The sequence below is a fragment of the Schistocerca gregaria genome, chromosome 6 (genome assembly GCF_023897955.1).
Source record: "Schistocerca gregaria isolate iqSchGreg1 chromosome 6, iqSchGreg1.2, whole genome shotgun sequence".
Taxonomy (NCBI): Eukaryota; Metazoa; Arthropoda; class Insecta; order Orthoptera; family Acrididae; genus Schistocerca; species Schistocerca gregaria.
In genome coordinates, this window is record NC_064925.1 from 4,869,427 (window position 1) to 4,894,414 (window position 24,988).

The window sequence follows — 24,988 nt, forward strand, 5'->3', positions numbered from 1 at the left end:
GTTTGGTATAAATCTCTCAATTGATGATACTATTTCTTTGAATTTGAGCCACATCTGGTCTACACTTATAATATTAATTTGGAATGAGTGGAGATTGTCTCTCAGGAAGATGTCAAGTGAATTTTCATGTGCTTTTTTGAATATGTATATTTTATGCTTATTTTTCGAGGATTTGGAGATTACAATATTCAGTCTTGCTACGACAACCCTGTGTTCACTAATCCCTATATCAGTTTTGATGCTGGTATTAACTCAGGTTTATTTGTTGCTAACAGGTCAGTCTGTTTTCATATGTGTGTGGGGGTACCAGTTTGTCTGTTGGGTTTCCGTGCTGTTTTCTTGCGTTTTAGTGATGGTGATGTTGGTGTGCATGTGTGTGGTAGGTGTTTTGGTCCCTGGATTTGTGTGGTGCTGTTTTTCTGTTTTCATGTTTCTCTGGATTTTCTTGTTCAGTGTTGTTATCTTGATTCTTGGTATCTGTTATGGTGTAATATTGTGTTTGTTGTGGTGTTTTTTCTGTAAATGCTGAATGAGTGTTGGTTATTTTTCTTTCTTATGGTTATATCAAGGAAATTTATTTGATGTGTCTGTTCTCTAAGATGAACTTTATGTTTTTGTGTATTATGTTATTATGTTTCTCTCTCCATGTAGTTGTTCAAATGGTTCAAATGGCTCTGAGCGCTATGGGACTTAACTTCTGAGATCATCAGTCCCCTAGAACTCAGAACTACTTAAACATAACTAACCTAAGGAAATCACACACATCCATGCCCGAGGCGGGATTTGAACCTGTGACCGTAGCGGTCATGTGGTTCCAGACTGTAGCACCTAGAACTGCTCGGCCACCCCGGCTGGCCATGTAGTTGTTATTTAATTTTTTGGTTCATCTTCCAAAAGAGGATATCAGCCAAGTATCTCCAGCAATACAGTATATTGTATGTTCCTGGTAGTATTTTCTGGAAAATTCTTTCTTCTATTTAGTTAATGAAGATATTTGCTAATTTTCCTGAAACTGTGATCACATTGGGAATCCTTCTTGTAAACAGAGATAAGCCACATGAATGTGGAAGAAGAAGAATGTGACAAAAAAATTTAAAAACTGAAACTTCCTGGCAGATTAAAACTATGTGCCAGACTGAGACTTGAACTCAGGATCTTTGCCTTTCATGGGCAAGTGCTCTACCATCTGAGCTACCCAAGCAAGACTCTCACTCCATCCCCACAGCTTCACTTCTGCCAGTACCTCATCTCCTACCTTCCAGACTGTGAGTACAGGCATGAGTTGTGCTTGGGTAGCTCAGATGGTAGAGCACTTGCCCGCAAAAGGCATAGCTCCCCATTTCAGTCTCGGTATGGCACACAGTTTTAATCTTCCAGGAAGTCTCATATCACCGCACACTCCGCCACAGAGTGAAAACCTCATTGTGCAGATTAAAAACTGTTTATAGTAGTAAGCAAAGTGTACAAAATGGTCATAACCACAAGAAACAAAACTGTAAGAGAAAATACCACATTGTTACAGTGATCACTGAACATGCTTTAGAATAAAGTGAACCGCAATTGGGCTCAATAAGGCTTTCATTACAGCTCCAAAAGATGATAATTAATCTATTCAGCTTTTATATGTATAACTGCAAAAAAAGAGGCCAAAAAACAAAGATGATGACATGTATAGGAAATTTGTGCTGGAACGGTGCATCCAAGCAGCCCACATAATGAAACAACTGTTGAAGTCATTTGTGTTGGGGTGTGCCATACGTTCAGTATCTGGACGGTCAAGTCTGTGATTCACCGAAGTTTGGCTGTGATCGTTCATGTGAGTACACAATTGGTTACTTGTCATGCACACACAGAATGTTGTTGAGTAATTGCAGTATAACTGATATATAAAATGTCTGGTTTCAGACATAGCCCCACGTTACATTGAGAAGGGAATGTCTGTGTCTGTACAGTGGTAGGTGGTGGTAGGTGGGTTTATAGGACAGAACATGCACCTGGGATGTCCACAAGGGAATGACCCACAGTGTGCAGGATTTTGACCAGAATTCAAATGGGCATGGACAAGGATATTATGTAGGTTGAGTGGGTGGCAGATCACTGCTTTGGGTGATGCGGGCATGATTCTGAGTAGGATATCCCTCTTCTCAAGGCTTGATGATAGGTAGTTGAAGCTCCGGTGGTGGATGTGGTTGAGCTTTTCTAGGGCATGATGATACTGGTTGATGATAGGAATGCCAGTCAATGGTTGCTTAACATGTTTACTGGTGATAGAGGAGGGGACAGCACAGGACATCTGTTTACAGATGAGGGTATAGTCTGTCAATAAAGGCTCTGGTAAGATCGTCAGCATACTTTGAAACTCCAGCTTTCCACTGCAGATGCAGCATCAACAGATGGTGAGGCTGTAAGGAAGAAGAAGAATGGATGACAGCTGTTAGGTACTGTTGGTGGCTGGTGCACTTGATATTGTGTAGGTTCTTTAAATGTGTCAATAATTAAACAAAATATTCTGATAGAGGGGACAGATATAATAGACTGCCAATGTAACTACCTGATCCAAGCAAAGAAATTAAGGAAGCGAGGCAGAAACTTCTTTAAAGCTGATGAAACTTCGGTGGACAATTACATTATTTATAGGAAATGTTGGAAGAGTCCTGGCATTTGTGGCATTATGGACAATGGTAGTGGATGCAATAGGATTATTGTGGTCAATATTAAATCAATATTGATGTTTACCCAATGCACAGCTAATTTATAAGGCACGGCGTGCAACAAGGGACTACCGTGGGCAAATGAACTACGAAACATTTTCAAATTGGATATTGACTAAAGTAATTCTGAATCTGCCCTGAACTGAGTTATTGTTATGGACAATGCTTCATATCACAGCAAGTAACATAACAAAGCTTCAACAAAAACAAAAGTATTTGATTTAATTTGAAAAACATATGCTGGAAGACAAAGTATTTGAAATTAATAAAATATTTGAAGCTCGTGGACACGCTGTGCTCCAACTTTCACTGTATAACTGTGACTTAAAACCAATTGAACTAGCATGAGCAACACTAAAAAATTTTGTCAGAGGAAGAAATATTCTTGGAGATATTTAAATAATGAAGTCGCTGCAGCAGGTGAAAGAAAGTATGCAGCAATTTTCTGAATTTCCCTTTTTTATTCCAAACTAAATTTTGCAGTAATAAAAAAAACATATACAAACACTTGTCCCAGTTGTTACAGGTTTGAAACTATAATTCAAAATGAATGGAGTGCATACTGCCTCCATGTAGAGTAACTTGAAAGAGAGTACTTTGTTAAGGATGAGATTATTGAAGACATACTGGGTGCCATAGTTATTAATTTAGAAAGTGATGGTGATGACAATAACGACAGTGACAATGTAGATGATGATCTCTAAAATGTGATGCATGTAAACAGGCAATGAATAATTTGTGTATGCTTTCAAACCCAACTATGTTCATAAACAATAAAGTTTCTTTTGGTAAAAATGTACTACATGTTAGTAAAAGTGTTAAACAGTTTTCCAAGATAAATGCAGTCAAATGTGGTCCAAATCAATAAATACCTTTATCACTAGTTGTACAAAATCAGCAATAATTTAAGAACTTCATGCTAAAATTAATTAATTTTTTGCTAATAGAATGAGATTCAATCACATAAAACTTTTGATGCTTATGGAACAGCAGCATTTTACCATATTCTGTCACTAAATCTCTATCTCCATTACTATTGACCCGATTTTAAGAAATATTGCTTAAAACATGTATTCTAAAGCTATCTTAGACACTGCTGAAATTTCCTTTGAAATATGTACACTGATTCTGAACTACTATATAAAAATATGAATATAATAGAGGGAAACATTCCACGTGGGAAAATATATCTTTGGCCTTTACAGATGTCTGCTTGTGTCTGTGTATGTGCGGATGGATATGTGTGTGTGTGTGTGTGTGTGGTGTGTGTGTGTGTGTGTGTGTGTGTGTGTGTGTGTGTGTGTATACCTGCTCTTTTTTCTCCTTAAGGTAAGTCTTTCCGCTCCCGGGATTGGAATGACTCCTTACCCTCTCCCTTAAAACTCACATCCTTTCATCTTTCCCTCTCCTTCCCTCTTTCCTGAAGAAGCAACTGTTGGTTGCAAAAGCTTGAATTTTGTGTGTATGTTTGTGTGTTTGACCTGCCAGCGCTTCTGTCTGGTAAGTCACATCACCTTTGTTTCCACTATATAAAAAGCATGACATACAAGATGCAGTCACATATTAATTATTATTATTATTATTATTATTATTATTATTTTGCAAGAACTTCATCTGTTAATCTACAACAGTATTATCCTCTTAAAAATATTTCCCATTACATATTATACACTTACGGTAGTACTTTTTCCATTTCCCAAAACACTTTTGGAACTGTTTCTTCGGGATAATTTATAGCTCTCTTAACATTGCGTTTTTAATCTCATCTATGCTTGTAAATCTGCTCCCCTTTAAGGCCTACTTTGAAATGTTTATACCACTTGTACGCCCTAGTTTTACACATAGCAGACTCACCAAAAGCAATATGTAACATGACTAAAAATTTAATACACATTATTCCATTCTTATAACAAAATGGAATACCGATTCTCTAATCTGTTTATATACAAAACAAATAATCATTGATACTATCAAAACAAACATAACTTTTTTGACATCTGACAATAGACAGACTACCCAATATGCATAACAGTGCACAGACACTATCGGACATGTTTATGAAGACAGTGACAAAAAGAATAGTGTGAATCAGTCTAATAAACAACACGAAATTATAAATTTCTCACTATTTGTTAAACACGCTTCATGTTGCAAAATTGTTACATTTCAACACAGTCTTTCAAAGAAAACTTATACCTTTTTGTAGAAACATGGAATAAGAACAAGCCTTAAATTCTACAGATTGAGTGCACTATATAGGGTCTATTTTATGAATAGCAGTAGAGGAACATGCTTTCACATGAACAGGCATTCGGTTCTATGTTTCCAGAAGAATCCTGACTTCCATTTCTACATTAATATTATTTACTCTATAATGCTGTGTTTTGGATAAAGCTATGTCTTTCCTATTCCTTATGGTTTTAATGCATTTATCTAAAAGAAAACACTGCTGGGACATATCTGTACACAGCATCACCACAGATTTAAAGTGCATGGCACAGCAGGGATTGGTACTGTGTTGTGAAACAGGCTGCAAAAGCACCTTGTGATGTCACTGGGTAGGCAGAGTGGGGACTTGCTCACTCGCCCTTGAGTTTACTGACAGACTATAACATACATGAGAAATTAAACACCAGTCCTGAGCATGATATAGTGAATTTCCCTTCAGTTATTGATTACATTGATCTTATCTTTGAAGAGAGACCTGCACAGCCACAGGGTGACAGCGTGCAGGCAGACCCCACAAGAACTAATGAACAACATGGCAAGAACAACCAACACAACTGGCAGCCATATCTCCCTTGCAGCAATTCCAGCAGGAACATCCTACTAAACTTGTCAGAGGCATAGCTAAACATAGTTATGCAGGCTTATTGCAATTTCATGTTATGGAGCTTTCTTTCCTCAGCATCTGCAATGATGGATACTTGTGTCAGGTGTGATGTATGAAAACAAAACTCATGCATCAGGGTGATAATGTTGGATGCAACTATTTTGTCAATAATGGAAAATGAGATTGAAAAAAATGACAACCTGTAGCTGTTAAAGTAAGATGAGACTGTGAATACAGATTTTTCAAAAATGAACATTCAAAGGGTAATGCGCAAGAGCAAAATGTCATAAAAATGATATTGTATAAACTGAAAAATGTTATATGACATAAAATCATAAGAAATGTACATAATATTAATTGTATTGTATGTATATTTTCTGTACAGTGTTTATGTAAATTTTTGTAAAATATTTATGTAAAGAAATGTAAATGCCATTTGAAAATGTGTATGTATGGAGTATGAAATATGAAAACCCGGCATGTCAATATATTTTAAATGTACATTATGGTAACAGTGCTGAAATGTAAAAACTATGTATATGATGCAATGTAAAGCTGAATATGTTTTCCAGGTCCGCATATGTGGCCTTATAACTGTAAATGAGCTAAGAACATTTTGTGAGGGTTTGAGACCCATAATGCCATGTATTCCCATAAAGAAATGTATGCCAGTGCTGGAGAGTAATGAACATTTATAACGTTGGTGGACTTGGGTATCAACAAGATGCTCTACCACAGAGAGGGTATGGCAATGAATAAAGGCATTGGAGGCTTACCTTGAACATATTCAAGGGTCTTCAGGAAGCTTATAGTGTGAGCCTGGTTCAAGTACTGAAACATGGATTATGACAGGAACAAATGCCTGCGCCATGAATGATGAATCTTCTTGCCACAGCACCTATGGTTCTGCTATGCACAAGCCTCAGCACACCACATTGCAGCAGTGGGATGAAGACTTTACTTGACTTTGGGTAAATAAATGAAATTGTAGCACACTCATGGACAGCACAGCTTAACTACAGTGTTAACAAACTGAAGTGCTTGTGGAGCGTACATCATGTGAGGTACAAAAGCTGGACAATGTTGCAACAGCAGCAGTTACATTCCAATAATCAAATTACAGACTCTGAATTCAAATGCACCTGTTGACACAACACTTGAAATTTATTTTGTTTGTAATAGTAGTAATAATTTGTAAAATTAAATACATATGTTATGTAATGCACATTCTGGGAGTAAATGAAGTAAACTTGGCCATAAGTAACGGTCACAGGACCCTGACTGGCCAAAAGTTTCAAGTACAAAAAAGGTGCAGATAATAATGCACCACCATTGTATACTGACATCCAGTGATGGTGGATGGGGGCCTACACATATAAATAAATACTTGTAATGATTCTTATTCACGCTGTCCCCATGTCTCAATGATATCATAGGGAGGTATGATTATATCTGAATATGCTCGTTTTGTGTACCTCAATTGTTTTTTCACCAATCTCTGTATCTGTCCACCTTTTGAGCTGGTGCAGTAAAGACATATGTACTTTCACTCTCCCAATATTATGTTAATGTAAATGTCGTGTGACTAGGGCTTCCTCTCGGGTAGACCATTTGCCGGGTGCAAGTCTTTCGATTTGACACCACTTCGGCAACTTGCGCATCAATGGGGATGAAATGATGATGATTAGGACAACACAGCACCCATTCCCTGAGCGGAGAAAATCTTCGACCCAGCCGGGAATCGAACCTGGGCCCTTAGGATTGACATTCTATCGGACTGACCACTCAGCTACCGGGGGCTGAAAATGTTAATTAAAAGTTATAATATGCAGAAGTCACAAGTTTTCATTCTCCTACTGAGCTACACCCTACTCTCCACACAGCTGTGCTGCCATTGTTGTACATAATTGGGAAGATGAGGTAAATATCAAGCCATACACCAAAAGTTGAAAGAATGAATCTTCACTCAACGTTCCAGAATTGCCACAATGTTTGTTAACCTGCTCACATCTATACCTGTGTGCATTTCTGGACTTACAATTTCTGGTGTTTCTACACATGAATTACTATAACTATGTCAGATCTGAACAATTCACATTATCACTCTCCCTAACCATTATAATATGAAAAGAAGTATTTGTGGAATCATCTGAGAGGTGGAGATCAAAGTCTAGGAAGGTGATTCATTGAGCTGGCAAGCACCAGGTGAAGCACAATTGGGAGTAGGTGTTGAGGTTATGGGGGAAAGAGTTAAGGCTGTCCTTATAATGATTTCAGATCATGAACATGTCAGTAATGAGTCTGAACAAGACGAGGTATTCTAGGTGTTGACTGGATAGGATAAAGTCCTCCAGATGGCCCATAATAAGCTGGCATGTGATAGTGGCATGCAAGTACCTGTGGCATTGACACAGACCAGTTTATTGTTTTGGTCTTCAAAAGTAAAATGTTATTATGAAGTGAATATCAGTAACAAAACTGAATTCATGCACGAAGTACATTCTGCTTATTTTTGGTATTTTAACAAAAGAATTTAATTTTATTGCAAGTGGATATAAATAAAATGTGTGAAGTTCCAGCATGGAGACTAACATGGAAATGTAGTCTGAGAACATGAGTCAAGGAGTAATATGCGAGTCGATCCTGGCTACAGCAACTGATGAGATGTAGGTACCTAATGAATTTCTGAGGTACTGCTGAACAGATCCCACCAAGTTGTAAATGAACAATGATGAGGGACTGAAAATCACTCAGGAAGAGATCAGGTTCTCTATTTACAGCTCAGAGCAATAAGTTGTAAGAAATCAAGATACTAATGCAAAACTGTTATAATTATATGTACAGGCTCTCTAACTTTTTGTTAGTATGTGAGCTAGTGGTTCTTTATTTCCAAAGCAGTAAAGTTATCTTGGCTTTGTCTTAACACACATACTTGCTTACAAGAAATTTTATTAACAATATGGTCATCTTATATCTTTATTCATCAGTTATTTTATTAGCATACTTAAAACAAAGTGAGTTGATAATGGTTACAGGCATTTCATAAGTAAAAGCAGATTTTGTATCAAATATTTATTATAATTCCATCAAATAGCACTTTATACATCACACCACTGACCAAATTGGGTCAAGTACATATCTTTTCAGGTAGCTGCATCGAGTACTTGAAGTGAGAACTGTGATTTACACCAGTCTCTTAATTTATGATATTACTATAATGATAAAAGCTATAGTATAGTGCAGTCTAAGAAAAATGCAGACATTTCCATTATTATTATTTATTAGATAATTTTAACACATATTAAAAATAGTGCATCTGACATAAACAACTAGTTACCATGATTTCACAACATTCAAAAGATTAAGTTAACTTCTGATCCCATATTACCATGATTTACTTTAGTCTTTGAAGTTGATTTTTCACAATAACAGAAGATAATTCTTAAAATAATGTTAATAGAACTAGTTCTTCCATTTACAATCTTATGAAGTATTTCATAGACTGCTAGTGACATGAATAAAAACAAACCATATAATAAAAGCACGGTAGCCCACACCATGTGTTTTGAATGACTGTTTTTTATTGCAGAAGTATTACAAGTCCAGATAGAATGCCAATAAATTTGAAACCTTTTGAATTTTATGAATTCTTACATACTCAATACAAGCATTTTGCCCCAACAGAACCAGAATGAGCAAATTCTCCAGGTTTCATCTTTATTTTTCAGTACTGATATCAAAAATGTTTTCAATGTTTTCAAAGGTTTTCCTTATGCAGCATATTCTGCTCACAGTTACTTCTGTTCTTAGGATGTTCTTTAATTTCTTCTAGGATTGTTCTTGGACTTATTTGTTGGTTTCAGAATTACAACCGTGATCTATTTCTGCCACACTTCTTCTTGTTTTCTCTGTTGCTCAATATGACATGTGGCTGAATGCCACAAATTTACCTCAACAGACACTGGTTTTTGAAGGACAGTGTTATTACAGCATTAAACACTAAGTCCTATTGTTCATGAAGCAATGAAATAATTCTAGTCAGGTGTTAATATATTTTGATTCTTTCTTTCATAACTAAATATAAACTATGAACCACTGATGGGAGAACTTGATTGTAATTCTCCTGTTGAGTTCAGCCCTGAACCACTATCACTTGTAAAGTACCCGCAAGACAAGCCGAAAAGTTAGTGTGAAGCACATTGCAGATGAAAGAAAAACAGGTATTACATGAGCTGCAATGTAACTTACTTTCACTTGTTTACTGTGAAACTTTCAATTACTGAATCAGGAGTCATCAGTTTTAAGAGAAAATCAATTAATGTCAGCAAACATTCTGAATGCATTCATATACTAATGTAAGCCCAATAATTTGACAGGCAGATATGCAGAAGTAACAGTAAATCTGGAATATACTTCTTGTAGGTTACCATAACTTTTATGAAACAGTTTGAAGTTTTTACACAAATTAGGATGTTTTATTGCAAAAAGACACCACACTGACAAATCTACAACATACAAAATTAACAGAATCTGTTGCATAATACTTTACTATATTTTTGTCTATGACTATAGATTCTGACAAATAGCTTTTACACAGACTCAGTATCACATTTTTTTAAATATTACAATAAACATCAGCAACAACAATAGAAGTCAGAAACACACATATTCTATAAGATAGCTACAATGCTGTAGGGCACATTGCATCATGAGCTAAGAGAGAATTTATAAGCACACTCATTTTTCACCAAACAAGAAAGTACAGTATAAATCTGCAGATAATACAGCCACCCAGAACAAAACAACAAGTGGCTGTTTCTCCAAGCCTAAAAGTGAAAACACAGTAAAACTCTGGTTGTTGATAAACAAACATATTTAGTACATTAAAAAATGTAGAAAAAATTCTCTTTGGCTCTAAAAAAAAAGTTGCATGCAATTAATGTATTTTTGTCATATTTTAATCATGCTGATATTTAGCACAAAACAAAGTATGTACAGTACATTTTCTATCAAAAGAAAATTGTTGTTCAGTTTACCTTTTATAATACAAGAACAACACTACCATATCTGATTTAACATGGAAGTTGTTAGAAAGAATGAACAATCTGAGCAGCTTCAATGCTCAAGAAGTCATTCCAAGTATAGTTGGTGTATTTCCGCCTGTTGAATGTAGAAAATAATTTTGTCCAATTGGTCACCTGCCTTTATGTTGTTTTTATTAATAATCTGATTCATATTCTGTGATGCCACAGCATGTATTTAAATTGTAACATTTGCTTGTGGTAGTCAATGCTAACAAAGCCACATGATGCCCAAAGAAAATTAGATTAAAATTGCCACATGTTACACACACAAATAAATAATAGATCACTTATTAACAATGACTACCTGTAGCAAAGGATTAAGTACATAAGCGCACAAAATAACCAATTTGTTGAAAAAGTTGTAATAGGAAAAGTTGAGATTAAATTTACTTTCCTGTTCTTGATCAGCTAACAATGTTGATAAAAATCAAAATCCAGTAAATCTCTTCTCAAATAACAGAAGATTACGGGCCAATACTTCTCATTTCCTTACAACTGCTCTCTTTTGTTTCTAATCTTTGCCAGCTAAGTTAAAGCCATCACCTGATTCTTCACACACAGAAACAAGAAAAATTTGAACTAAAACATTACAGTTGTTTTCAAGGACAAGAAATAGTGGTTTTGATGCAGACAAAAGCTTGATGCTTTAAATCAGTATTGTTATATGGAAAAAGGGAAAAGTTTGAACCAAGTACTTAAAGCCTACATTTAACTATGGAGCAGCTACTGTACAGCATTGCCAAAAACTGTGATTTAAATGGTCATTTGGGACACTTGTTATCACACATATTGTCCTATTTCTAGAAAAATACTTCTCTGGACCTCTGCTTATGTATCTACCTGTCAGCATACCAAGCTGGTATTTACACACCGATACAAGCAACAGAGCAATATTGTGAAAATGACTTCTTTATACTGAATACCATGTTTGTATAACAATAAACTAAGATATGTTTCTGGAATAACAAAAAAAATAGAATTGTGATTTGTAGAGCTATGTTGATGTGTATGAAGCTCACAATAACTTAAGTGAGTTTTTTTTTCATCTCCAACTAATTTCTGTGACATTAAATGTTGTTAGCTGCTGTTTGGCATATTGAAGAAAGTATCAGTAAGTACTCAGTTCATTAATTTTAGCATTATATTTGTATCACTGAATCCTTTGATTGTGAAGTTTAGCTATTGCATACTGTTATTAAAAATCCTTCTTGTTAAAAACATTTGCATAGGCCTATCTTACCAATATTGGGAAGTGGACATAAATACTTCACATCATTTTAATGAGAAATATTGTAATTAGGGATGTTAATTCCATGGTTAATGAAGAGCACATCAAAATACACCAGCAGATTAAGGTACCAATGTTATTTTCTTTTTAGTGTTATGAGAACAGATTACACTAACAATATGTCAAATCACACATTTTCCTACTACCCCACTGCAAATAATTTATCTAGAGAGCCATTCTCGATATCTGAATTCACACAAATTCTGTCATAATTCATTTAGAAAGCAGCTTAGACTTATCAGCAGAACAAGCCTCTCCTGCCAATGTGATGTAGATACAATGAGTACAAATATTAGGTACGACACAGAGTATAAACATTAGGTACGACACATATAACACACTGAACTTACACTTCATGGTCTCTCTTTCCCTATTTGCTATGCAATGGTGGCTATGGTTGGACATCATATGTCTGTTACATGTCTAAATTAGTAAACTGATGAATTTTTGCTGTTGTTAAGAAGTACCTCTGATGAATAAAATGAAAACATTCACTATCTTGTTACATTACTGATATTTTATACATCTGACTGCACTTAAAATTTATTAAATATTTTTACAGTAAAAACTGTCCAATCCAAAGCATTCTTTGCAGACTGTATAGCAGATTCATAATGTTCATTAAATTGTTTCACACTTTTATAAAGACTCAAGCTTTCATTTCTTCTGGTCTCTACAAAGCTCTACTGCTTTTAAAAAAATCATCTCATATTACATATAATGAAGATTTTTTAAAGAGAGAAATATTAAATGATTTAAGATTTCAGGGCCAAAATAAAAAGAATTAAATACACAAGTAAAATGTAGAGAGAACTGAAAAATATTTATTTATATACAGAGAACAATTACTGGCCACAAAAATGATCTGTTACAACATATAACCATTTTCGTTTACACTGATTTCTATGTACTGTGGTTAGTAACTCTTTCAGAAGCATGGGATATGATGAATATTATGAGAAATTAACATATTTCTATTTTGCTAATATAATTTTGCCACATTCTACTGTTGTGCAGTCCAAATCTTACAGTGTATAAGGTCTGTGTCAAGTTTGGTAAACTCTGCAATAGGAGTATTTTGCACTTTGTGCAATCAGTACAAAGCTTAAATTTCCTCTCACAACATATTTATGAATACAGCTGCAAGCATATCTAGGTATAGCTTATCTATATTATTTGCTCCTCAACATTTCAAACTTGCAGACAGAAAGAAAACAAAACATTTTCTTATCTATATTGCTGATGTAAAGCCCTTACGTTTGTACAAGAAATAAGAGAACCAAGCAACAGCAATCTCAAATATGGCAAACAGGGATAGCAAGTTTCATCCAATGAAACAGGTATAGATAATGGTAGTAGTAAATTAGCCAAACATATTGAAGTTATTTATTATACATTTGATGCTCTAATGTAAATAGTGCTGATGATTGATGCTGACTCATTCTCTCTTCTTTTTCACTTTAGGTGAACAGGCTCTTGGTAAAACAATTTACATAATAGACGAACTCATCTGCACTGGACACTGATTAACACAAAAGATTCTCAGATCACAGATACAAAAGTCTTTGCCTCATTCTTTTTCATAACAAAACTAGAAAAACCATTTGAATTGATATGAGGGGAATGTTTATACTATAAATACTTCTAACATACTTACTATAAGCTCTAATCATAGAGGAATTGCATTAATGACTGTAAACATTACACTTTTGACTTCACACAAAAAATGTTTGATCTCAATCATGGGCTATATTTAATACTATCCATAACAATTGGTTCACATATTACCAAGAATTCAGCAAGAAGCAACATTCGAGCAGAAAATTTTTAAAATAACATTGACTCAAAGGACCTCTTACTGGAAATCCTTAAACAGTTCAGCAGTGCCTATAAATGATTTACTGAAGTCTGCACAGAGCAAGAGTGAAGGGAAGGACAATAAGAGAGATTATTATTCCAACGCTGCTGCTGCTTGATCCTGGAGTTGTGGTATTCAGTACTTGACCACGTAAAGGTTCTGGCAAATCCACATAAATGCGCCTCTTGCTCACCTGCAATATATAGAAAAACAGGATAAAGTGACATCCCTACAAATAGTACAAATTTCAGTGCTTCCTTTTTTTCAGAACGAATGACTTGTGGTACTTTAATTCACACAATGAAACATCAATACAATAAATACTACTCACATTAAAAATACAGTCATGGCAAAACACAGAAACCAACTCAACAGAGTAGAAAATACACAACTTTTTAATGCACAAAAATTATGTACCCCTTGCAAAAATATACAGATAAAATTAACCGCACAGTCGCGTGCGCGCATACACACGCACACACGCACACACACACACACACACACACACACACACACACACACACACACACACACACACACACACATCATTCCCCCTACTCCTTAAGAAGCAGGTTACAAATAAGAAAACTAAGAAGACAAATAGAAAAATAAAAAAATATCATCTGTCATACTATTAAACAATATGTGCAGGAATACATCATTTTGGTACGTACATGCAAATGATGATGACAGGTTGCCAGTTTCAGAATTTAAGTTGCTGCTGTCTGGTTGTAAATATAAGAATAATAGTATACTGTACCCTCTGTGTACAAAAAATATTTATTATTATAAGCTGTTACGCGTATGTGCCCTGGCTGTGCTACATCCCTCGTGCCCAGATTTTGAAAATATTATTCCCCTCCATCAGCATTAAAGTTTATATCACTCCTGCTTTCTATGTTCCCCTTTCGGTGACCTGTAACTAAACATTCCTCATCTGCCATACACATTGTTACTTATGCAAGCATTTAAACTTTCTCTGCTATAAAAGGTCCAGTGAACGGCAGCATCAGAGTAACTGCGCTATTCTAGACTGAGTGAAGTGGTGCAGTGGTACAACACTGGATTCAGATTCAGCAGGATGGTGGTTCAGTTTCCCACCCAGCCATTCCTAAATTCCTTATGGCTAATGTGGGGATAATCTGCATCAAAATGACTCAGCCAATTTCCTTCCCCACTCCAATTACATGATCTGTGTCTCTATATGGTTTCATCATTAAGCTCTGCTGTCACTTCCAACCTCTCCGTATTTCAGAAATTGTGATCTGCTTATGTAAGAGGGGCAATCAAATATAAACAAGACAAGTGGAAAAAAAGTAAGTGAACTGTTTATTATTTTAAAAGTAATCACCATAACTGTCAATACATTTACCCCACTGTGAGGCAACCAGTCTATACCTTCTTGGATAAAATGCCTGTAGTTGCCTATGGAACCATGGTTTTACTCAGGTGCACATCTCTTCATCCAATGCAAATCAATACCCATGAATGTCTTTCATCAGGGCTCCAAAAAGATGAAAATCACATGAGGAGAGATCAGGTCTGTACGGAGGATGTGTAAGAGCTTCTCAGCAAAACTTATGAAGTATAGTTGAAACAATAGGTCACATAAGCTCCTCCTCCTTTGACTGCAAGGGCCTGCTGCTCATTGACTTTCTGGTTCACAGTGTCACAATAAATTTACATGAACAATGTACATGTACATGAACAATTTCCAAAAATTGAAGCACCCCATGTAGTCCAAATGCTCAGGAAAGTTGATGGATGGCATCATTCTGTTGCATGATACTGCCCACTCATATGATGCCAAGGTTGTTTTGACTTTGCTGCAATGCTTCACATGAAAAGGTGCCAACCTGGGTACAGTCATGGTTCTGTAGAGAAGTGCAAACATTTTTCATGAAGCCATTGACCAGCTTGTCTTACAGTGTAGCAAAGTCTTAAAAATTGTGATGATTACTTTTGAAATAATAAACAGTTTACTTATTATTTTCCATTTGTCTCATTTGAATTTGACTGGTCCTTAAAACAAGCAGCATAGGACTAATGTAACCTACATTGCTACTTGCTAAACATTTTTATAGTGAATATAGGACTTCCCATCCATTTCTGGTGAAGATTCAGAGACAGAATTCAAAACATCATTCTCTTATGCCATGAAGGTCATGTTTCACATTTTACAAAAAGTTATTGTTTTACTATTAGTAACATGCAACATTAAAGGTTAAATGTCCTGAAACATAAGCACAACAACACTGTAATACTTGAACTGCCATTTGGAGAATCTATGATTATACCTCAAGTATCTGTTCTGTACAAATATTCTTTTTCTGTTGTAAGCCACGTGTTTCAAATGTTAATCCCTTTTGAAATTTGTTTGGTCATTCCCCTGAGAGTAGGACTGCTATAAATGTGATTACAGCCAGTAGGACATGAAAAGCCTACTTGTGAAAAATTATGACCTGCTTTACCTCTATGCAATTTTTTGCAAGAGCACTGTGTTACCATCAGCTGTAAACTGTGCTACCATCAACTGTAAATATTTTATTTCATTCTAAATGTTGCCTTCGTAAGATAATGAATATTTTTAGGGGAAACTTAAAAAGCAGAAAATCTGCTCCACCTCAACATCTGAATGCACCTCTTTGCCTCTGGTTGGAAGAGGGATACATTCCACTGACCCTATGTGTTGTTAAAATTGTCATATTTTATGAGTGAAAGGAGGACTGCAGTAACTGCAAAGGCAGATGAAGGTATTTTCCACCAAACAATTACTGGAAAGGTTTTTTCATGGGTCTTTTTGATGTGCTTGCACACTCCTGTCTTCAATATATATGCAGGATCACTATATGGCTCCAGAGTCTCCTGATCTACTGTTGACATGATCTCCCCACGTCAAAATAACAAAGTTTGAGACTCGTATAATCAGTCTGCTTCTTTATGACAGTGAAAGTCAGACAACCATAATGATATAATAACACAGACAGAACAGTTTTCCTTTCTGCTGTCTCAGGAGGATGCTGGAGATCTCACAGAGGAACAAAGTTTCAAAAACTGAGCAAGTATGCCTAACACTTACAGCTTAATCTGTCAGCAAGAGCTTTGATGGCTAGATACAAACAGCTAAAATTCTGCTGTGTGGAGAACTCTCTAATAGGATATAGCTAGGTGGAAGGCATCATACTTGCTTCAACAACATGAAGAGAATGGATTGATACTCACCACATAAATGAGGCATTTTCAGACAAAAAAGTTTGAAGAAGCAGAATAAACACCTTTCCCCTCCACCACACACACACACACACACACACACACACACACACACACACACACACACACACACAGAGCCACCTACCATCTACCGCTACTTGGGCTCGATTGCCTAGTTGCCATAGATGGCACCTATTTGTGTTTGAGTTGTGTACTTGTGTGGGTGTGTGTGCATTTTTTGTTTCTGAAGAAGGACTTTTTTATCTGACTCCTGAAAGTTTAGTAATCTTTTCAATGTCTGTCTGCGACTTGACGCCTCTTCTATACAGTGAGTGGCAATTTATTCTTCTCATATTGTTGTTATAACATCCTGGACATTTCAGTGTTTTGTGTTTGGTTCAGAAATTTTTGTAAAAGCAATTTCAAGCAAACCAGCATCATCCGGTCAATGGGAGCATATTGGTGTCAACACAAGTGTGTGGTAGCTGGATGAATAAAATGGATTTTGGAAGTCAAAATATAAGATAAATAACAAACTCCTTGAGAACAGAAGCTAGTTTAGTCAAAGGACCTTCAAACTTCACTTTTGCAGCATGACTATGGGCCACCATTCCACAGCCAGTCTAGATGCATCTGCAACATCTAACTACTGTCTCATGAGATGGTGCATTGTTGCCCACACTTCCACCAACTCAGTGAGGATTGTCACACTGCTTCTTCCTTTAAAATAAGGAAAACAAATTATCTACATCAACACACAAATTGACACTCATTTCTCCCCAGAATTTTTGAAATTATTTTGGCGCACTTGGAAAACCACATACTTTTTGTACAGTGGAAATTATTATGAAATGACTGATGAAGCACCCATGTCTTTGCCATACTCTCCAGCCATAGCAAACTTTTTCATGGAAGGTTGTGAAGAAAGAGTGTTGAATAGTGCTCTTCAGATATTTTGATGGCACATTTTTAATTTGGCTGCATGGCAGTGAAGCACTGTAGCAGTTCATTGATCATTTGCACCCCAACATAAGATTTACGGTGGAGGTGGAGAAGGGTGGCAAGTTACCTTTCCTAGATGTGTGTGTTAAATGGAAATCAGATTAATGACTCAGCCATTCTGTGAAAGAAAACCAACACATACAGATCCATATCTCCACGTGTGTAACTTTCACCATCTATGTCAGAAAAAAGCTATGCTGAACACCTTAGTACACAGAGCCAGAGCTATATTGGACATGGACCACCTTAGTTCTGAGATTAAGCATCTGAAGATGGCGTTTAGAAGGAATAGGTGTTTTGTTTATGATGTTAGACCACAGCTGTTGAGAAAGCCGAGAAGCAATGCAATTCAAACAAGCCAAGAGGACCGTCACACAGTGCAGATTCCATTCTATGGTGCAACAATTAGAAAGATAGGTAGAGTCCTAAACAGGCAAGGAATCGGACCAGTCTTCTGGTCCCCCAGAAAAATTAAAGAAATGTTACGACCCATTAAAGGTAATATGGGCCTGAGAGTGCCGAGAATATGCAAGTGTGGCAATAGTTACGTGGGCTAGTCTATACGGATGGTTGCTGAACATTGCAAAGAGCATCAATGCCACCTGAAACACAAGCATTTGGATAAATCATTGGTGGTGGAGCATAGTGTGTTAAATAAGCACAAGATTTTGTTTCAATACTTGTTCATGCTTTGAACCACTGGGACTTTGTGAAAACAACTTCAGTAGAGACACTGGCTATGCACTTAGCAATGCATGGAAGTGTGCACTTGATGAGGAAAAAACACAGAGGAATACTTCTTGCAGTTCACTACCTGATGTAATGAATGGTTCTGCAGGGAATGCTTAATAGAGAGTGCAAGCAAAATCTATGGACCTAGAGCACACCACCTCTTTACGTACCATTATGACATAATCCAGCCAATTGGATGCTATTATGTGGGTGTAAAAGAGGGAACATTGAGAGTTCACAACAGTCAGTTTCATCCCGTGACAAAGATGTTGCTGCATATCACTGAAAGCTTGGAATTTTATCTGAATCTGACATGGTAAGTGAACCGGGAAATATTTATGCAAGAACTCCATCATTAAAAACTTCACTGCCATATCCACATCTATGTCTGTACTGTACAAGCCACTCTGAAGTGTATGTCATTGGGTATATCCCTTTGTACCATGGAGCCTGGGAAAAAATATTGTTTAAATGCCTCCATGTGTGCTGCAAGTAATCTATCTGTATCCTCACAGTCCTACAGAAGCTATGTGTAGTTGAGTTGTAGTATATTCCTGGAGTTGTCATTTAAAGCCAGTTCTTGAAACTTTGTAAATAGACTTTTTGAAGATAGTTTATCTTCAAGAGTATGCCAGTTCAGTTTCTTCAGCATTTCTGTGTAGCTTACCCATAGGTCAAACAATCCTGCCCTTTTTTTCTACCCTCTACGATGTAGGTAGAAAGTATTATTGTCACTTGCTCCAGCAGGTGCACAAAACCACAGGGAAATGAACACACATTCCTATATGCACATGATAGACTGAGTTCATTGAGTGAATGAAGCACTAACAAGTCTCAGACATAGCAAGTCAGCGCAGCAATACGACAGTTCAAAATTAATCACTTGACAGGAAACACACTAAGTCAGCTTGGCTGTGCAGTGGTGCAATATGAACAGCTACAAACTCAGCAAGGAGTGAGCAACACCATGAGCCTGGGCCAAATGTATCCCAGTGGCAGCTCCTCTTATGATTGCAGCCCACAGCCCCTCTCACAGCCTTAGTACCTAGACATGTCTATGTCCATGCTAAGTGGGGAATCTGAATCACTGTCAGGTAAAAAATCATTTTATGTATACATTCAATATCTACTGCCACATGATTACTTTATCAATGAGCTGCAGCATTTTATTTGACTCCTGTAGCAGTGTCCTATGGTACTGGGGTTCACAGATATCAATGTGCATGCATGTAAAGTGTGCAGACAAGTGCATGCAAAAAATCAATTACATAACTTTACTTTTTCAGGAGTGATAATTAAGTTTTGGTTACTTCCTATCACATAAAAATGGAGGTAAGACGATATCCTCCAATTACAGACTCATTCCATTGTATTTTGTATATTAATCAATGACATAAACACACCAAATTAGATGTAACACAGGCCATATCTCAACAAGCTTATAATTTGTTTACAACAAGCCATTCAAGTCTTCATTTGAAATAATCTCATTTAATGCAAAATAAACAAATAAAACTGACCTGCCAATACCAGAAAATAATAACAATAATTATGCACAAAATGAAATAAAAAGTTTGAAATTAAACATAGAGATAAATTAATCATGAAACTCAGTTTGGCTAGTTTGGTAATTAGAACTATCTATCACTGGGTTGATTTTCCAACTTACATTTTTAATTTTTTTATTGTTTCACTCCTGTAATATAATGAAATTATAGCCAACAGCAATACAGGAAAAGCGAATGAAGTATTCTCTCAAAATGAAGCATTACACTGTGGAAAGTAAGTAATAGCTTATCTTACTCGAAAGAGGCTCCTTTCAATATCTTTGAATCAACACAATCTCTCACCCATTATTTACTCCCAAACATTATTTTTTTGTCAATCATAAAAATCAATTTGCATAAACTATGATTTACATTACCACAATGTAGACAATAATGATTTTTATCTCCAACTTACCTTAAAATTTATTGTTCAGAGTTGGGTTCTGTATTCTGGTGCTAAGATCTAAAACAGGTTCCCATCTGACAAATCAACGAATCTAGAGTCACTACAAATTCAAAGAAAATTAAAAACCTGCCTAATTTGTCCCTTCTCTTACAAATTGTCTGGCTCTATAGATTTAAGTTTTATTGCTTTCTGTCAGTTGCACACCCAGCAGCAGTATTCATTGTAAACAGACATCTATGTACAGTACATACACAGCTATTAGTCTAAAAAAGAAATTAGTCCAGTCAAGTAAATAAGGAGTCAAACAGCAGCTATTTCGTATTACAGATAAAGCAACAGATGTTTTTAAAAGTCAAATTTCCTATTAATTTTATCATTTTAACTTCAGATTAAATGTGTGAAAATGAAGGATAGTGTAAAGTAACAACTGCCTTCACTGATCAAAATTAACATACTATGATTTAAATAAAAAGGCTCAAAATGGTGAGCACCATGTCAGATAGTGAAAATGCTAAGGCTTCTTACAAACCAACTTATCTGCTTATTTGATGTAGATATCAAATAATAGTCGAATATAAGTATCTTGTAAACAGATCTGGGGGTCTATGGAAAAAAGATCTATAGGTACAATACAAGGAACAGCTGTAATATCCACATGTCTCAACCTAGAACAGTATTATGTCAGAAAAGTGGTACACAGATAACAGTTAATTTTTCAATGGCCTACCTAGTGACTGAAAACAGCAGCAACATTACAAATTCCTTTGAAAATAATCTTAAGTCATTTCAGATAGAACAGTGCTTTTATTCAGTAAAAGAATTCTTGAACAATGAAACGCCATTGGATAATTTCTACCATTACCATTTGTTACTTGGAATCTGTCTTTGTCCCCCCCCCCCCCCCTTCCAACTGTTTCTCAAGTTTGACTTTTCCTACATTCAGTTTACTACTTAATTATGTAATGGATAAGAATGGACCAAAAAATCGTGATGATGATGATCATGATGAGTCTTACAGATTTTTCTCACTGAGTTACGCCTCTGGGTGCATTTTAAGTTAAGGTTTCAGTGATACTTTAGTGAGTGAAATGATAAAATTTCACATGCAAATGGTACAATGAATAACATTACAGAGAAGTCAGTCAGTGGAACAGCAAGGGATAAACATGAATGGAAAATGGTTAGCTATAATAAAAAGGACAAACTTGTCAGTCCATCAAAGAAAGGAGGTGACAAAAATGATTTCCTGTTAATAGGCAATTCTTTGTTAAAAATGCTGTTGTGCCAGATTGCAAGATTGCTGTTTGACTTGGAATTTGATCTCATCAGCTAAACTGACATTTTAAAAACATATTGAGTGTGTTAAAAACTACAACTGAGAATGCGAACAAAACTAGAAATGCTGAGAATCTTGAATGTGTTTCAACCTGTGTGGCCAGAAACTCCACCCACAGCAGCAGTGAGGAAGATATAGTCACTGAAACACGGAATCTGATTATGTTGGCAAAAACTGTGTACGCAATCTCAAGACTGGTATTTGGTGCAATTAATCACAGAAGATTGGTAAGTGATACTTACGTGAATAGGATAAATGGTGGTATCAGAGAACAATGTGACAGTCTTGCGCAGTGTTTACTGACCCAATCAAGTCTTTAAATAATAAATGTCTGGGGATGGATGTTCTACACCTCAATAGGTTAGCCTCTATGAATTTTAGTAAAATGTTCACAGATGTGTGTGAAATCATAAAAAGCAAGGGAAACTGACACAGAATGATGGGGGAGACAAAGCACAGGAACACATGCAAAAATAAAAAAAAAGTATGGATACCAAAGAGGTGATGCAAGTGAAATCATAGTCAAAAACAAAAATGCTCTACTGATGCACTGGAATATCAGCAGTGTAACAGCAGAACCACCAAACCTCAAATACTCAAAAATTTCAGAATGTGCAAATATCAAAATAATATGCCTAAATGAACACTGTCTAACAGAAGATTGTTTACAAATTTTAAACGGTATTAATAATTTTAAGGCAGCTAGCAGTTTTTGTAGGAGAAACAAATCTTGAAGAGGCTCCTACATTCTTGTTGCTCCTTCAGTTAGTTATAAAGTAAGAGAAGACTTAAATTATTTAAACAAAAAGAATATGTTTGAGAGTTTCTCCATAGAATTAAGTAGTCTGAATAAGGTGATTATACCAATTTACATAATTCTTGTATGTGGTACAACAAAAATGTCTCAGCTAAGTTCCTATGCCTGCTAGGAAAGCTTAAGAAAGAATGCAAGAAATGTGATTGTAGCAGATTTCAACTTAAATGTGTTAGTTGATAGCTGTGGTTACAAAAAATTTTGGCTTAATAGAGAAATCTCATTTCACTTTAAACTTTTCTGAATGCACCAGAAAAAATGGCAAATCAATGAACTGCATTGACAATAATATTACAAATTACCTATTTGAAAATGAAAACAAGTTCCGCTTAAACATAATTATTTTGGCTCATCCAGCTCTGTTTATTGAGCTCCCATAGGTAAATAAATTAAAGCCTCCAGAAATGTATATAAAAAGGAATTTCAGCAAAAGAAATATGTATTTATTCCATAATAAACTAAGTACAGTTCTCTGGCCTGTAGACCACTATGGCCCAAGCATCATAAACTATGACAAATTCCTTTTTAGATATATTTAATGAATCTTTTCCTCCTAGATCTTGGCAAAAGGAAGTAAGCAATAAACTTAGTGGATTACAATAGGAATAAAAATATTTAGTGCCAGAAAAAGGGAACTCCATAACGAGTAAAAATCAAACAGAAGTCATGATTTTGTTGTTGCTGTGGCCTTCAGTCCAAAGACTGGTTTGATGCAGCTCTCCATGCTACTCTGCAAGCCATTTCATCTCAGAGTAACTACTGCAACCTGTATCCTTCTGTGTCTGTTAGTATATCCACCCCTTGGTCTCCCTCTATGAATTTAACCCTCCTCACTTCCCTCCAATATTAAATTGATAATCTTTTGGTGCCTCAGAATGTGTCCTACCAACCAATCCCTTTTTTTAGTCAGGGTGTGCCACAAATTCTTCTTCTCCCCAATTCTATTCAGTACTTTTTCATTAGTTACATGACCTACACATCTGCTTTTCACATTCTTCTGTAGCGCCACATTTCAAAAAGCTTCTATTCTCTTCTTGTCTAAACTGTTTATCACCCATGTTTCACTTCCATACACGGCTACACTCCATACAAATACTTTCAGGAAAGACTTCCTGACACCTGAATCTATACTCAATGTTAACAAATTTCTATTCTTCAGAAATGATTTCCTTGCCATTGTCAGTCTACATTCTACATCCTCTCTACTCTGACCATCATCAGTAATTTTGCTAGCAAAATAGCAAAATTCATCTGCTACTTTATGTGTCTCATTTCCTAATCTAATTCCCTCAGTACCACCTGCTTTAGTTCAGCGACATTCCATTATTCTCGTTTTGTTTTGTTGATGTTCTTCTTATATCCTCCTTTCAAGACAATGTCCACTGCCCAAATAGCAAAATTCATCTACTGCTTTAAGTATCTCATTTCCCAATCTAATTCCTTCAGCATCACTTTATTTAGTTTGGCTACATTCCATTACCCTCATTTTGCTTTCGTTGATGTTCATCTTATATCCCCCTTTCAAGACAATGTCCATTCTGTTCATCTGCTCTTCCAAGCCCTTTGCGGTCTCTGACAGAATTGCATTGTCATCAGTAAACCCTGGACCTTAATTCCTCCTCCAAATTTTTCTTTTCTTTCCTTCACTGCTTGTTCAATGTACTGACTAAATAACAATTGGAATAGGCTTTCATGTTCCTCGACTCTTATAACTGCCACCTGCTTTCTACACAAATTGTAAATTGCATTTTGCTCCCTGTATTTTACCACTGCTGCCTTCAGAACTTGAAAGAGAGCACTCCAGTCAACATTGTCAATAGCTTTCTCTAAGTCTGCAAATGCTATAAATGTAGGACTGAAGGGGTAGGACATCAAATGGGCTGACTTGGAGCAGAAGAGGCACCACAGGACATTTTAATTTCCACTGTTTAGACTTTTACAAATAAATTCATAGAGCTTTGTCAGTATGGCCAAGAAGGATTCAATATTCACACAAATAGCAGTGGAGCAGTGGAAGTTCAAGAATGTAACAAAATAAATCTTTTTTACATGTGAAATTTCATCATTTTTTCACTTACTATTGGCTGCATTTGTTGCTATAGGTACACCTTTCTTCATAAGTAAGAGAGATTCTCCGATGAATTTTGCATAGCACACAAATCATATT

General features: G+C 35.9%; 1 protein-coding gene across 2 annotated transcripts in view; it reads right to left on the bottom strand.

The window, feature by feature from the left end:
• Positions 1 to 8,502: 8,502 nt before the first annotated feature.
• Positions 8,503 to 24,988, bottom strand: part of LOC126279135 (protein FAM151B-like) — a 379,014-nt gene continuing 362,528 nt past the window's right edge. For both annotated transcript variants that reach the window (XM_049979636.1, XM_049979637.1), the window contains exon 5: positions 8,503 to 13,967. In XM_049979636.1, coding sequence (XP_049835593.1) covers positions 13,815 to 13,967 — 153 coding nt within the window. In that variant the 3' untranslated portion in view covers positions 8,503 to 13,814. The remainder of the gene's footprint in view (positions 13,968 to 24,988) is intronic.